Genomic DNA, 17,215 nt, shown 5'->3' with positions numbered 1-17,215 from the left:
ACCTTCCCCTTTCTTTATAACTATAGTCACCCATTCCATTTTACACTTTTCTCTCTCTAAAATCAGAGGCCAACTCTCCCACTGTGCTACAGTTGTTTTTTTTTTTTTAAATTAAGAATCATGGTTCTAACCACCATGAGGAAGCAAGCTGGAAATTTACATGATAACAACAATAACAATAGGTGAAGTACAGTTTCCAAAACTCTACAGTTCTTATAACTCTCGCCCCTGATATATGGTTTCTGATTTCTAGCTAAATAACCCCCTTAAGTACTTTTGCTTCTTCTCCAAATTAAATTTCTTATGGATAGATATAATAACAATATTTAATATTTACTGAACATCAACTGGTTGCTAGTGTCTCAAGTAAAGCAGTTCATGAGGTGGGCACTTTCATCATCATCAACAGAAGAGATGGACGTCAAAGAGGTCATGGAATCTTGATATTCAAATGTGAGAGTCACCACTACACTGACTCCTTAAGGATGGATCTGGATGTCTACTTAAGGTGGACAGCTGTTGTGAAACAGGTCATGCAAATATCTTCCAAGGATAAAATCTCACAGATTTAGGATAAGACTGATTCTACTTCTGTAACCATGGTAATAAGGAGCCATAACCATAACACCAACTCACTTCAGTTCACACACTTTTTCAAGTCGGTTAAGCATTGGCCCTGCCCTTCTCAATGTCAACCAATCAGGACAGACATACTCAATAAGCCCTGCCTCAGAGTGCCAACCAAATGACAACAGTCTCACCTGAGCAAGCAACCTTCTACAGATGGTGGTCACCTATTTATGCCCACGATCCTTGGATGCCGTGCTTCCCAGACAGCCTCTAGGAGACCAGCAATCTGCTCTGCTGGAAACACTGTGCTTGTCCAGCATCGCTCTCCCTCACCGCAGTGAGCAACAGAGTCAGCTCGAGTTTTTGATTTTAGACACTAAGTGACTGTCTTATCATCTTTTGATACTCTAACGTCACCTGTTCTGACTTCTCAGGAGACCTCAAACTGCTTTGACTCTTATCCCACACGCACAACCCCCTCCTCACAGTAACCTGTAGTTCCTGTGGCGTTTTAGTTTTTTGAATGTCAGCTGAGGAACTGCGCAGTGTATTAAGTGTGTTAAACCACTCTGGTATAATATTATATATATATATATATACACCATAATATATAATATGTACAACACACATATGAACAATATTGGTGGTCCAGAAGTATTTAATGTTTATGGAATTGTACCACGGTAGCTTAATAACTGCCTTCTAAATAAAGTAACATTTCACATGAAAATACAGATACTTTACATAATGTTCTAAAAATACCTGTATGCAACATGGAGAACAGACTTGTCATTGCCGAGGGGGAGGGGAAGGGGGGGGGAGTGGGATGGATTGGGAGTTTGGGGTTAGTAGATGTAAACGATTACATTTAGAATGGATAAGCAATGAGGTCCTACTGTATAGCATAGGGAACTACATCCAGTCTCTTGTGAGAGAACAGGATGGAAGATAAATGAAAAAAAAGAATGTCTACATATATATATATATGACTGGGTCACTTTGCTGTACAGCAGAAATTGACGCAACCTTGTAAATCAACTATAATTTAAAAAACAAAAAAAATTAAAAATACCTGTATGCAATTCAAGTGCTCCTACAACTATAATAGGCTTCAACTCATCAATCTCCTGTTCAAAAGTAGCATAGTGTAGAATTTCAGATCTAATTTCAGTCAAAGAGGGGTTGTTAGCCAAAAACTCCTGCGGCAAGGAAAGAATCAATGCTTTCGTTAGGTTTTTGACAACGTAAATCTTACACTTCTAACAGTGAAATTAGAAAACTGCATCTGCTTGTATATCCTTCCACGTGTATGTGCTATTGGGCCAGTGGCTCAGTGCAAAAGGGGATGAGCTGTTACTACTGGAAGAGGAGGCTATGTGAGGGAATTTCACATTTGGGCGAATGGTTATTCAGAGTTCTAAACTTTCCTTGAGTCTCTAACCACAACTACAGCTGAGTCTATGTCAGCGTGACACACTCTTGAATACCTGGTCTCTGGACATGCATGGAACATGATTGGCCCTCAAATGGTTAAATGAATCCAACAAAATCTGCGTGAGCCTCGTTATTATCAATTGCCCCAGTGTCAATGTGAGAATTACACAGGACATGATGTGTTCACAGATTCATAGCCTCAGTTCTTAAATTCTTGTCACTACCATTGACATTTTCCTGCTCCTCCCACATGAATTAGATAGAAACGATTAAAACCCTAACTGCATCACAAGTAGTGGAAACACACCTTCACTTTCACGTCTCGGTCCTCTGTCCAGAGACTCTTGTACTTTTGAAAGTCCTGCAGGGCCTCATGGGCCACCTTTCTGAGGGAATTCACAGACGAAGAAAGGAGGAGGACCAGCTTGGAAATGTCCTTGTGCTCCGCCACACCCGGATAAAAATTCTTCAGCTTCCGTGCGGGAATAATTTCTTCAAAAGATTCTGAAAACAGATATTGTTACTCTTCAGATAACCCCCATATTCAACTTTAAACACTATCCATTTTAATACTGAGAGAGATTTTTTTTCAAATTTTATTCTCTTAAAGACCCCCTCCTCCAAGTAATTCAGGGCTATTCCTGCACTAGCTTCACTTATTAAATCATAGCATCAGTTTTGAGGTCTAGATTTCTTTCAAGTGGGGAAACGGTTATTCAGAGGAGACAAGAGAAAGATACTGATGCAACACTCCCCCAAAGCAAAACGTCCTCCAAGGAAAGATCAAAAGAATTGAAACTGCTACCCTACGGAACAGCCTGGTAGTTAAAGGAGAGGCACCACATTTATTCCTTAAATGACCTTAAGTCAGTTAATCTTCATGGAAATACTTGTGTGGATTAAATGAGCCAACAGTAGGCGCCTCTTCAATTCAGCAGCTGGTGTACAGAGATCAGACGATCACTATTAACCATCACCATTTCTTGCCAAAACCTGATCAGGACACTGCCTTGATTGAAATTCTCAAGTATTCTCCATCAAGCAGAGATCACACCCACACTTTTGTTTATCGCAAACAGTCCCTTATTTTTTTTTAGCAGGTGTTAACAATTAAAAATTGTGAGATTTCATGCAAAATTTGATTTCCACTTCTCTTTTAAAATGGTTTAACCTGGTATTCCCGCATGACCACAGTTAGCTGAAGCCGAATAGCATCTACTTACTTACCACAGTGTCCTCCAACGCATTTTGCTCTTTTGTTTTAAATTTGACAAAATTAAAGCAAAAAAAAGTACAAGGTATTCATTTAATTAATTAACTAATGTTGCCTGTCTTGGTCTTCTCCTTTTATTGAACAGAAGTATTCCACTGTGTAGACAAACCACTTTTTGTTTACCTCTCAACCAGCTTTTGGGATTATTACAAATAATGCAGCTGTGAACATTCACATCTTTATGTGGACATAAGATTTCATTCCTCTTGGATAAATTCCTTAGGGATAAAATTGCTGAGCCAAATGATAAAGATATTTTCAACTTTTTAAGGCAGTATCAAACAGTGTACAAAGTGGCTGTATCTTTTTACAACCCACCAGCAATGTATCACAGGTCCAGGTTCTTTTTCAACAACTGGTATTGTCAATTTTTTTAAGCCATTCCAAAAGGTGTGTGGTGATATCTCATCATGATTATAATTTGCATTTCCCTGTCTAATCTTTGGTCCATTTGGGGAGGAGATGTCTTATTATTTAGTCATTTTTTTCCAAATAGATGCCCAGAAGTGGGATTGCTGTGGATCATATGATAATTCTATTTTTAGTTTTTTTGAGAAATCTCCATACTGTTTTCCATAGTGGTTACACCAATTTACATTCTCACCAATAGTGTAAGAGGGTTCCCTTTTCTCATACCCTCTCCAGCATTTACTGTTTGTAGACTTTCTGATGATGGCCATTCTGGCTGGTGTAAGGTGTTACCTCATAGTAGCTTTGATTTGCATGTCACTAATAACTAGCGATGATGAACACCTTTTCATGTACTTTTTTTTTTTTTTTTTTTTAGCTATTCTGGGTCTTCTGTGCTTTCGAACAAACTTTAAAAATATTTCGTTCTCGTTCTGTAAAAAATACCATTGGTAATTTGATAGCGATTTATTGAATTTCTAGACTGCCTTTGGTAATATAGTAATTTTGGCAATATTTATTCTCCCAATCCAAGGGCATGGTATATCTTTCCATCTTTTTGTGTCATCTTTGATTTCTTTCATCAGTGTCTCACAGTTTTCAGAGTACAAATCTTTTGTCTCTTTAGGTAGGTTTATTTCTAGGTTTTGTTGTTTTTGTTTTTGTTTTTGTTTTTTTTGTCTTTTGTCTTTTGTTGTTGTTGTTGTTGCTATTTCTTGGGCCGCTCCCGCAGCACATGGAGGTTCCCAGGCCAGGGGTTGAATCGGAGCTGTAGCCACCGGCCTACGCCAGAGCCACAGCAACGCGGGATCCGAGCCGAGTCTGCAACCTACACCACAGCTCACGGCAACGCCGGATCGTTAACCCACTGAGCAAGGGCAGGGACGGAACCCGCAACCTCATGGTTCCTAGTCGGATTCGTTAACCACTGCGCCACGACGGGAACTCCCCTGTTTTTGTTTTTTGGTGTGATGGTAAATGGGATTGTTTCCCTAATTTCTCTTTAGGACCTTTTGTTGTTAGCATATAGAAATGCAATTGATGTCTGTGTATTAATTTTGTATCCTGAAACTTTGCCAAATTCATGGATGAGCTCTAACAGTTTTCTAGTAGCATCTTTAGGATTTTCTAGGTATAGTATTATATCATCTTCAAACAGTGATAGTTTTATTTCTTCCTTTCCAATTTAGATTCTTTTTACTACTTTTTCTTCTCTGATTGCCACAGCTAGAACTTCCAAAATTATGCTGAATAATAGTGGCAAGAGTAGATATCTTGTCTTGTTCCTGGTCTTACCAGGAATTCTTTCAGCTTTTCACCATCGAGAATGATGTTAGCTGTGGGTTTGGCATATATGGCCTTTATTATGTTGAGGTAGGCTCCCTCTATGCCCACTTTCTGGAGGGTTTTTATTAGAAATGGGTGTTGGATTTTGCCAAGAGCTTTTTCTTCATCTATTGAGAGGATCATATGGTTTTATTCTTCAGTTTGTTAATGTGGCATATCACACTGATTGATGTGCAGATATTGAAAAATCCTTGCATCCCTGGGATAAATCCTACTCGATCATGGTGATCGATTCATTTAATGTTTTGCCAAATTTGGTTTGCTAACATTTTGTTGAGGATTTCTGCCTCTATGTTCATCAGTGAAATTGACCTGTGATTTTCTTTTTTTGTGGTACCTTTGTCTGGTTTCAGTATCAAGGTGATGGTGGCTTCATATAATGCATTTGGGAGTGTTCCTTCTTCTGCAATTCTTTGGAATAGTTTCAGAAGGACAGGTGTTAACTCTTTCATAAATTTTTGATAGAATTTGCCTATGAAGACATCTGGTCCTGGACTTTTTAGTTTGTTGGAAGTTTTTAAATCACAGGGGGTTTTGTTGTTGTTGTTGTTTGTTTCTGCTTTTTAGGGCCAAGCCAGAGCCATGTCTGTGACATACACCACAACTCACTGCAATGCCAGATCCGTGGGCTACACCAAGCGAGGCCAGGGATCAAAGCTGCGTCCTCATGGATGCTAGTCAGGTTCATTTCCGCTGAGCCACAGTGGGAACTCCCTAAATCACAAGGTTAATTTCAGTACTTGTGATTAGTCTGTTAACTTTTCTATTTCTTCTTGGTTTAGTCTTAGAAGATTGTACTTCCCTAAGAATTTGTCCATTTCTTCTAGGTTGTCCATTTTATTGGCATGTAGTTGTTTGTAGTAGTCGCTTATGAACCTTTATATTTCTTTGATTTCTACTGTAATTTCTCCTTTTTCATTTCTAATTTTATTGATTTGAGTCTCTGGGTGAGATTAGAGGTGGCTGTGTGCCTGGGGTGGGGAGGGCGTTTAGGCAGCCTGTTTGCTGAGGGGTGGGGCTATGTTCCCACCTGGTTTGTTGTTTGGCCTGGGGCTTCTTAGCCCTGATAGGTAGGGCCAGATTTTTCCAAACGGCCACCTCCAGGGGAGTTCACGCAGATGATTATTTACAAGATCTTTTCCTCCAATGTCCTTCCCCCACAACAAGCCACAGTCACCCCTTGTTTTCCTAGGAGATCCTCTGAGAACCACAGGTAGGTCTGACCCAGATTCCTAAGGAGTCTCTCTGTATTGCCCTGGGACCCAGGGCACCTAAAAGCCTGTGTGCCCCTTTAAAGAGTGGAATCTCCATTTCCCCCAGTCCCATGGAGCTCCTGCACACAATGCCTGCTAGCCTTCAATGCCAATGCTCCTACCAATGCCAGATCCTGAGGCATGGGAGCCTGACATGGGGCTCAGAATTCTCACTCCCGGGGATGAGCCGCTTTCCAGTCTGTGGCTACCCACAGGGTGGGTATGGGGTTGTTTACAGCATGTGATTGACCCTTGTACCACCTCATTGTGGCCTCTTCTTTGTCTTTTGGTATGGGATATCTTTTTTGGTAGTTTCCAGTCTATTTTAGTGGTTGTTCAGCAGTTGGTTGTAATTTTGTTATTTTCATGAGAGGAGGTGAGCTCCAATCCTTCTACTCCACCATCTTAATCCCATCTCCTCAGTTGTGTCTTTTGAAGAGCAAAAGTTTTTAATTTGGTTGAAGTCCAATTTATCACTTTTTTCTTTTAGATCATGCATTGCTGTCATAGCTAAGAAATCTTCATCTAACTCCAAATCACAAAAAGTTCCTCCTATGTTTTCTTCTAAAATATTTATCACTTTTAGTTAATTTTTAAGTATAGTGTGAGGTAAAAGTCCATTTTTTGCATATGTATATTTAATTGTTCCATGTGTGGAAAAGACTACCCATTATCCCATTGATTTGACTTGATAACTTTTCAGAAAATCAATTGATTCTCAAAAGTGTTTATTTTTTGATTCTCTATTGTGTCCCATTGATCTATATGGCTATCCTTAGGCAAACACCACATTGTTTTGATTATTGTAGCTTTATAGCATGTTTTGAAACCAAGTAGTGCAAGTCCTCCAGCTTTAGTATTCTTTTGCAAAATTGTTTTGGCTATTGTAGGGCCTTTGAATTTCCCTATTCCATATTCAAATTTAGAATCAGCTTGTCAATTTCTGCAAAGCAGCCTTCTGGGATTTTGATAGAGATAGCATTAAATAAATACATAGGTCAATGTGGAAAAAACAGCCATCTTAACAGTCTTCCAATCCATGAACATGGTATATCTCTCCACTGAGTAACTTTCAGCAATGTTCTATGATGTCCAGTGTACAGGGCTTACACTTCTTCTGTTAAACTTATTTCATACTTTATGACACACCTCTGAATGAAATTTCCTTAATTTTATTTTCAGATAATGTCCTCCAGCTTCATTCATGCAGTCACAAATGGCAAGATTTCTTTCTGTTTTTTTTAAGGCTGAATCATATTTCTTTGAAAAACAAATCCAAATTAATAATAACAGAGAGAAGAATGGTGGACCAGAGGCTGGCAGGAGAGTAGAAGAAAAGGGGAGATGTGGATCAAAGGCACAAATTTCCAGTAATAAGATGAATAAATTCTGGAAACATATAGTACAGTTTATAGTTACATAAATGTATACTATAGTTAATAATAATGTATACTTGAACTTTGCTAAGAGAGTAGACCTCAAGTGTTCTCACCACACCCACAAAAAACTGTTAACTATAGAAGACAATGGATTTACTCTGGTTGTGTTAACCACTTCACAAATGAATACATATATCAAAACATCCTGCTGTAACAGTATGTCAGGTTCTTAACCCACTGAGCCACAACGGGAAATCCCATCTTATATGAACTTTAATGGACTTAGAAAATTCTCCTTTCAGTGTTGAACTTGACAAGGCATGGAAATTATAAAATATTTGAACAGCTATGATAACAAAATAGTCTTTACTTGTTCTCTGTTGTTCCAGAAGACAGAACTGAGTACAGTGGATGGAACTCACAAAAAAAATGTAGATGTTGGTCTAATATTCAGACTTTTTAAATAAAGTGTGTTCTCAGTCACTGGAAGAGTTGAAGAAGAGGCCAGGAATGTGGTAGAAAGGATTTAAATATAGTATGAAATCTAACAAGAAGGATTCTCATGGCTCTATCAACTACCATTCTATGCTAACCTACTTTTCATATTTGTTAATAAAATCAATGACTTGTTCTTATCAATTTATTTGTCTCTGAAATAATTATATAAATGATTACTCAATTAATAAATGCATAAAAATGAAAAAAATCCTACTGTATACCTTAAATATCTACGAGGCTTTTGTTTAAAATAAATAAATAAAAATTTAATGTGGCAGAACAGCAAAAATGAAAGGAAGAAAGAAAAAGGAAAAGAAAATGAGTTTGGCTTTCTATTCAAGAAAGTCCAAAAATGTCCATGGGATTTTGGATGTCATATCACACTCATATATATTTAAGGGAGTAACTTATATATACTTTATGCACAAGGAACACATGACTCATATTTTCTAAGCACCATGTTCTAACTAGGTTTTCCAGACCAAATATAATGCTGAAAGTAAAATTAGTTCTCAGGATTTTCATTTTTAACTTTGAATCTAAGACTATGATAGCAGAAGAGTGATACACCCTTCTACACCCATGACCAAAATCTGAAAAGAAATGTCTGCATGCTATGTTTAAGACAGAAGATGGAAAACACCAGTTTTTTTGTTTGTTTGTTTGTTTGGGTTTTGTTTTATTTTGTTTTGTTGCTTTTTAGGGCCGCACACGCAGCATATGGAGGTTCCCAGGCTAGGGATCCAATCGGAGCTATAGCTGCCAGCCTACACCATAGCCGCAGCAACGCAGGATCCCAGCCGCGTCTGTGACCTACACCACAGCTCACTGCAGCACTGCATCTTTAACCCACTGAGCGAGGCCAGGGATCGAAGCCACAACCTCATGGTTCCTAGTAGGATTCGTTTCCACTACGCCATGATGGGAATACCAAAACACCAGTTTTTTAAATGCAAAATTTAACCAACATACAAAAAAATGACTTTTAAAATGTCTATATAAGCATCATATCCAAGAAGAATCAGCAAAACCATTTAGTAACTGTTATAATTCTAAGATTCTATTGATCTGAGATTTCTTTTTAACACTCTTACTATCTTCCTTCTTCGGCGGCTTTCCTGTGCTTGGATGGGCCAGGTCAGTAGTGGTACGCGAGGGACTGTTAATGACAGGCTTGATCTGACGGGTCTGCTGTTGCCCCCAGTGAGCCACTCCCCTGCTGACCTCCAGGGTTAACTGGATCATACGGTTAATGGCTTGCTGAATGTCATCCAAACTAGGAACCATTACCTGTGGGAAGAAGAAACAAGTTCCTGGCGCTGCCAACACATACCATCCATCCCTCTGATTCTCACCACCCCTGTTCACCCCACTGCATGGGGAAAGCCTCCACTGGCCCAGGGAAGGCTGCTCTGAAGGGAGGAAGGTAGACTGCAGTCTTGATCAATCTCCAAGTTTTCCCATCATGCCAATTCCTGCAGGCATAAAGGTAAAACATAGTATTGCCATCCTTTCTCTGTGAGGGTGGCTGGATGCAGCCAAATACTGTGGGCACGCGGGATGTCTATGAAGAAAAATAACTGAAGAAGCCATACTGCCACAATTCTGACCTCAACTCTTTGAAATGTGCCAAATAAGAAAATAAGCTATCCTCCAAGAAGCCAGACTGCGTAAATGTGGTGTTAGGGGAGCCATAGGTTGTTCCTGCCTGACCTTTAACCCTTGGGCCATCACAGAATACACCTAGTCATCCTGTGTGGCTTGGTGTTCCAGCTGCCAATAAACAGCTGGGGTGGTGGTATGGACAAGTGCCAGGGGAGGGCATAAGGGATCTGTATGCTCGGGCATAGGCTCTTTCTTTCTTCCTTTGTTTCCATCTTGCTGTGGGTTGCCTCACAGTTCAGGGTAGGGATTGGGACTTTTGAGATGGTCTTATTTAGATAATTTAATGTCTGAAGTAAGAAAAAGCAAGACAATTTGTAGGGTACTTGCAAACTGACAATTAACTCTTATACTAACCTTCAATACACCATAAGCTATGCAGAAGTAATTTTTTATAGTAGATGTAAATGATACATTTGGGGAGTTCCCGTTGTGGCTCAGCAGGTTATAAACCCAACTAGTATCCATGAGGGTGAGGGTTCGATCCTTGGCCTTGCTCAGTGGATTAAGGATCTGGCTTTGCTGTGAGCTGTGGTGTAGACACAGCTCAGATCCTGCGTTGCTGTGACTGCGGCATAGGTCAGCAGCTGCAGCTCCAATTCGACCCCTAGCCTAGGAATTTCCACATGCCATACCTGTGGCACTAAAAAGTAGAAAGAAAGAAAGAAAGAAAGAAAGAAAGAAAGAAAGAAAGAAAGAAAGAAAGAAAGAAAGAAAGAGAGGGAGGGAGGAAGGAAGGAAGGAAGGAAGGAAGGAAGGAAGGAAGGAAGGAAGAAAGAAAGAAAGAAAGAAAGAAAGGAAGAAAGGAAGGAAGGAAGGAAGGAAGGAAGGAAGGAAGAAAGAAAGAAAGAAAGAAAGAAAGAAAGAAAGAAAGAAAGAAAGAAAGGAAGGAAGAAAGAAAGAAAGAAAGAAAGAAAGAAAGAAAGAAAGGAAGAAAGGAAGGAAGGAAGGAAGGAAGAAAGAAAGAAAGAAAGAAAGAAAGAAAGAAAGGGAGGAAGGAAGGAAGAAAGAAAGAAAGAAAGAAAGGAAGGAAGGAAGGAAGAAAGAAAGAAAGGAAGAAAGGAAGAAAGAAAGAAAGGAAGACAGGAAGACAGGAAGAAAGAAAGAAAGAAAGAAAGAAAGAAAGAAAGAAAGGAAGGAAGGAAGGAAGGAAGGAAGGAAGGAAGGAAGGAAGGAAGAAAGACAGAAAGAAAGAAAGAAAGAAAGAAAGAAAGAAAGAAAGAAAGAAAGAAAGATGGGAGGGAGGGAGGGAGGGAGGAAGGAAGGAAAGAAAGAAAGAAAGAAAGAAAGAAAGAAAGAAAGACGGGAGGGAGGGAGGGAGGGAGGAAGGAAGGAAAGAAAGAAAGAAAGAAAGAGAGAGAGAAAGAAAGAAAAAAGAAACGATACATTTTGATTTCTGTTAAATACTGAGGTAAAGGAAAAAAATACATAGTGCAAAAAGATTCCTTCAAATAAAACTTGGTTTTAATGATAACCTCTTAAAGACATTATCAAAACATCATTATATTATCTTGACTGTTTAGCAGTACTTACCACATTAGGAATTGCAAGATGTACTTCAGATTTTATAAAGGAAATAACATCATCTGACCGCTTTCGTCCATAAGGGCTGTAATAAGATGGACATTTAACTTATAAACCTTAACCTAAAATTTCATAAATAGTTTGGTTATGCAACAACTTCCAATCCTAAAAAATGACAATTTTCAAAATACTGAATTACACGTGGAGAATGTTACTGACAATGGAAGCATAAATTTCATGAACTAGTTCATAAAATAAGAAAATTCAATGATTTAATATTCTTCTAAGTGAAACACTAGTCTCCTATCCATTTTCTAGAATTTTAATGTTGCTCTCTCTCAGTAATAACCACTTCACAATGTTTACTAAAAACACTCCTTTTCCCTAACCCCACAGCAGATGCTGGAGCTCATCAACAAAAAGTATACGCCTTCATATATATATATATATTTTTTTTTTGCAAGATTAAACAGGAGGTAAGATTAAACAGGAGGTTTCTGGTCAAGTTTTCCCCAAACTACCTTTTGAAGCAATATTAGTTGTGCTCAGACAGAGTACAGACATGCAGACAGACATGTGAGTACAAGAAATGAATGACACACATTGGAGCTGCAAATTATCTCCCTCTGCCTGATCTGTGTCCCCATTCCAGTCAAAATTATAATAAACAAACTTCCCATAATAAAAGTAAAACATCAAACAACAATGATAAAGTAGGTACAGTTCATGTCAAGGTCCTGTTAGTTAGAAATAAGATGAAAAATATGAAAAAAAAAAAAAACCCACCAACAGTACTTCTTTAAAACTGGAGCTAAATATATATACATTCTAAATTTAAAGGTAATTAGTTAAAGAACTGAAGTATGGGAAGGAGAATAAAAGGGAAAAATTATCCATTCTAATGATAACAGATAATAAAATGAACCAAAGAAAAAGGATAAGAAGAAACCACAATATAAAATGTAAAGGAAATGTAACTATATTTTTAAAATTATAAAAATATAAGTAGATTAAACACTAGTAAAAGGTATAGATAATCAGACTGAATAAAAATAATCAGGTATATGAGGCTTTTAAGAGGTAAAATAAAAAGCTGCACAGAAAAGCTCAAATGATAGAAAATGATATACCAAAAAAGTAAAATTAACAACAGGCTAAAAAGAATCTGAGAAATCAGAATTAATATGGATAAAGAGGAGTTCCTGTCGTGGCTGAGCAGTTAGAGAACCCAACTAGCATCCATGAGGGCGCAGGTTCAATCCCTGGCCTTGCTCAGTGGGTTAAGGATCCAGCATTGCCAGGAGCTGTGGTGTAGGTCGCAGACGCGGCTTGGATCCCAAGTTGCTGTGGCTGTGGTGTAGGTCGGCAGCTACAGTTCTGATTCAACCCCTAGCCTGGGAACCTCCATATGCTGCAGATGCGGCCCTAAAAGACAAATATATATATATGGATAAAGATATTCATCAAATAAAAATAAACAAAACAGTGCTCTAAGCAAATTTAACTACTATGATTTTGCGTGCATCTAACAACTTAGCCTTAAAAGATATAAAACACTCATCAAACTGAAAAGCTTTTGCACAGCAAAGGAGACCAAAAAGAAAACAAAAAAACAACTTACAGAATGGGAGAAAATAGTTTCAAATGATGCAACTGACAAGGGCTTAATCTCTAGAATATATAAGCAACTTATACAACTCAACAGCAAAAAAACCAATCAATCAATGGAAAAGTGGGCAAAAGACCTGAATAGACATTTCTCCAAAGAAGATATACAGATGGCCAACAAACACATGAAAAAATGCTCAACATCGCTGATTATAAGAGAAATGCAAATCAAAACTACCATGAGATACCACCTCACACCAGTCAGAATGGCCATCATTAATAAATCCACAAATAACAAGTGCTGGAGGGGCTGTGGAGAAAAGGGAACCCTCCTGCACTGCTGGTGGGAATGTAAACTGGTACAGCCACTATGGAGAACAGTTTGGAGATACCTTAGAAATCTATACATAGAACTTCCATATGACCCTGCAATCCCACTCTTGGGCATCTATCCGGACAAAGCTCTACTTAAAAGAGACACATGCATGTTCATTGCAGCCCTATTCACAATAGCCAGGACATGGAAACAAGCCAAATGTCCATCGACAGATGATTGGATTCGGAAGATGTGGTATATATACACAATGGAATACTACTCAGCCATAAAAAAGGATGACAGCATGCCATTTGCAGCAACATGGATGGAACTAGAGAATCTCATACTGAGTGAAATGAGCCAGAAAGACAAAGACAAATACCATATGATATCACTTATAACTGGAATGTAATATCCAGCACAAATGAACATCTCCTCAGAAAAGAAAATCATGGACTTGGAGAAGAGACTTGTGGTTGCCTGATGGGAGGGGGAGGGAGTGGGAGGGATCGGGAGCTTAGGCTTATCAGACACAACCTAGAATAGATTTACAAGGAGATCCTGCTGAATAGCATTGAGAACTATGTCTAGATACTCATGTTGCAAGAGAAGAAAGGGTGGGGGAAAAAACTGTAACTGCAATGTATACATCTAAGGATGACCTGACCCCCTTGCTGTACAGTGGGAAAATAAAATAAAAAAATAAAGAAAGATATAAAACAAGGAGTACCTGTTGTGGGTCAGTAGGTTAAGGACCCAATGCTATTGCTGTGAGGATGCAGGTTTGATCAATGGCCTGGCTCAGTGGGTTAAGGATCTGGCGTTGCTGTAAGCCACAACAAAGGTCACGGATGTGGCTTTGATCCAGTGTTGCTGTGGCTGTGGCATAGGCCCCAGCTTCATCTCTGATTCGACCCCTGGCCCAGGAATTTCCATATGCCACAGGTGCACCATAAAATAATAATAATTTTTTAAAAAGATATAAGGACTGACCAAAACTGAAGGAAAATTTGACAACTTCACAATCAACTGGGAGATTTTAACAGCTGAATTTAAAATTCAGCAATGAATAACCAAGGAATAAACCTACCAAAATACACAAGACTTTTACACAGAGAATTATAAAACTTCAATGAGAAACGTTAAAGAAGATAAATAAATGGAGAGGTAATCCATGACTCTGAACGAAAGACCCAGTATTGTAAGGGTGCTAATTCTCTCCAAATTTATCTATAGATCCAATGTAAATAACCATACCAAAAGAAAAAAAATCAATTTTTCAACAACTTTTTCCTGGTTAATGAATTAATCATATGGGATAAAACATACTGGTCTCCTATCTCACACTAAATGCAAAAATCAATACCATGTGGATTAAATCCCTAACTGTAAAAGGTGAAACTATAAAACTTTCATAAGACATTATGAAGTGGGGAAATATTTCTTTTAAAAGACATAAAAATCACAAATAACTAAGGAGATTATTGATAAATTTGAATGTTTTTAAACTCAGTAAAGGACACCAGAAAGAGAACAAAAAAACACAAGTGAGAGAAGGTATCTGCTCAGAGCAGAAAGGACCGGTAAGGGGGCTGATAGTGTTCGGTGGTCTTTGTCTCAGCCTGGGTGCTGGGAACACAGTTGTTCATTTATCACTGTTCTTGCAGTGTTTTCATATGTTTTCATACAGTCTTTTCATAAATGCCATGTTTTAAATTTTATAATTTTTTAAATTAACTAATAAAAATAAAAGGTACTTTAGCATGATGTTCTGACAGTATTACCAGACATATAATTTAGCAGATTTTTAACTTGCCTTGCAACAAATATTCTTCTTTTCATTGTGTCCAAAGACAACCGTGTAGCTTTTTGAAGACTGTCTAGTAATTGATGAGAGAAAAAAGCATAGACCTCTTTACATTCCTGTAATGAGAAATCATATTAAATTTGGTACAAAAAAATAAAAACGCTAACGCCCCTGAAGCAATAATACAATATTAGAAGTGACATGTGAAAGACGAAAAATAATAACTATATGATTTCAATTATATTGTAGAAATAAATTCCATCCTAAATTACTTGTTTATTTTGAAAACAAATAAGAATATATGAGAAGCATGCTTTCATACACACCCTAGAAATGACAAGGCCTTATTCAAAAACCAAAATTCAAAAACAGCTAATTGAAAATAATCCTGATGGCTCAATATTCAATAATTCACTCGACAAAACTGAAGCACTTAGTGGGGAGCACCTCTCAATGCTTAGAGGTGAGGGCACAAGAGGCTATTTAGTCTCCAGCCTCAAAAACCTCAGCTTGGTGGATAAGCATGTTTTAAAATGTATGACACCAAAATAAAAGGGATGAAACTGAGACCACGTTGGGACCAGGGTTTGCCCCTGTCTCCAAGCCCTCTTTCCATCCAGAGGAGAAGGAGCCAAGTTTATTCGTCAGAGCGCAGGATAACACTGAGCGAGGGTCTGAGCAGGGACCTGAGGACCACGTCTCGCTTGCCCAGTGAGTCACACATCCAGGACCAGGTTCTGGCCATACGGTTCCTCTCCACCCTCCACCCACCCCTCTGAGACTGGGTCAGCTCAGGTCACTGCTGTGGTGAGGTTCCATCCCTGGCCTGGGAACTTGCACATGCTGCAGGTGTGGCCAAAAAATATATATATGAGTACAGAGGACTTAAAGAAAACTGACAGGAGCGGGAGAAAGCAAGAACAAGCCCAAGTGTGCGGGCAGCATTCTGAGGTGACTTAGGACCAAAGGGGAGGCCTAAGGAGGAGGGAAAATCCCTGAGCTGCCTCCTCAACTTTCATCCCCAACACATCGGCAGGTAATGCGAAAATCTGCCCACACGGGGTTCCTCCTGCAGGACTGTGCACAAGCAAGCCGCGGTGCTGATGAAAAATCCAAATCCCTGGGCCCCTAGTGAACCAAAATCTGGTTCTGCAATATAGGTAACTCCATTACAAACAATAACTGAGAACTAAGTTCTCCACTCGGAGTCAAATGGATTGGCACTACAATCCCAAATGTGACATTTACTATATGAGATGGTCCGTCACAAGAGGGGGAGATAACGACACAAACTAATGGACAGAATCACGTTAAAAGTTGATGACGCTGGGGAAAAACTGTAAGGACTGCTGTGTCTTGTCAGATCCTGCAGTGTAGAATTGAAAATTATATTTTCTAGACTTTGTTATAAACCCAATTGGTTATAAATCCATATAGATTGGTGGTAGAACAGCCTGGGGAAAACAAGCACCATTTGGGGTTATCTACAACTGTATGAGTTCATAATTCTATGAAATTGTATAGGTTTGTTTTACACTAAATACCTTTTTAAATTCATCCTCTTTATCATTAACATCAACCTCAGACCCAATATTAGCCTCATAATCAGCACTTTCACCCTCTTCAGTTTCACTTCCAAAAACAACATGCTTCCTCTGTTCTAGAGATAAAAGGCAAAACAAAAATATAACATTTAATACTTAGCATTTAGCTTATTCTATATGACCAATTCTTGGGAAACACCTTCTTTAAAAATCCTTAATTTTTTCTTCTTTTTATGGCTGTACCTGCAGCACATGGAAGTTCTTGGGTCAGAGGTCAAATTGGAGCTTCAGCTACAGCCTACGCCATAGCCACGGCAACACTGGATCTGAGCCGTATCCGCAACCTACACCACAGCTTGTGGCAACGCCAGATTCTTAAGTCACTGAGCATGGCCAGGGGTCAAACCCACACCCTCACGAATACCATGTCGGGTTCCCACAATGGGAACTCCAAAAAACACTTAATTTAAAAGTTAAAAAATATGTTTCTGTAGGAATCATGCTTAAATGCAATTTAAATCACCCATCTCAATAGAATTGACATTCTACTAAGAAATATACTCTTTAAATATATTCATTCTACTAAGGAATA

General features: G+C 38.7%; 1 protein-coding gene across 1 annotated transcript in view; it reads right to left on the bottom strand.

Annotated features, from left to right (window-relative positions):
* Positions 1–17,215, bottom strand: part of DNAH8 (dynein axonemal heavy chain 8) — a 297,717-nt gene that overhangs the window by 199,213 nt on the left and 81,289 nt on the right. The window contains exons 23-28 of the mRNA XM_084967979.1: positions 16,624–16,739; positions 15,089–15,195; positions 11,358–11,433; positions 9,257–9,452; positions 2,312–2,508; positions 1,643–1,769 (exon numbers count right to left, since the gene is read on the bottom strand). Of these exons, the coding sequence (XP_084824105.1) occupies positions 1,643–1,769; positions 2,312–2,508; positions 9,257–9,452; positions 11,358–11,433; positions 15,089–15,195; positions 16,624–16,739 (819 nt within the window). The remainder of the gene's footprint in view (positions 1–1,642; positions 1,770–2,311; positions 2,509–9,256; positions 9,453–11,357; positions 11,434–15,088; positions 15,196–16,623; positions 16,740–17,215) is intronic.

Source organism: Sus scrofa, chromosome 7 (genome assembly GCF_054392235.1).
Source record: "Sus scrofa isolate SSC_HxYL_T2T_F1_AM1 chromosome 7, Sscrofa_HxYL_maternal_Yorkshire_Landrace_v2.0, whole genome shotgun sequence".
Taxonomy (NCBI): domain Eukaryota; kingdom Metazoa; phylum Chordata; class Mammalia; order Artiodactyla; family Suidae; genus Sus; species Sus scrofa.
The sequence above is the reverse complement of the archived record's forward strand: the minus strand, read 5'-3'. Positions and strand labels throughout refer to the sequence as shown.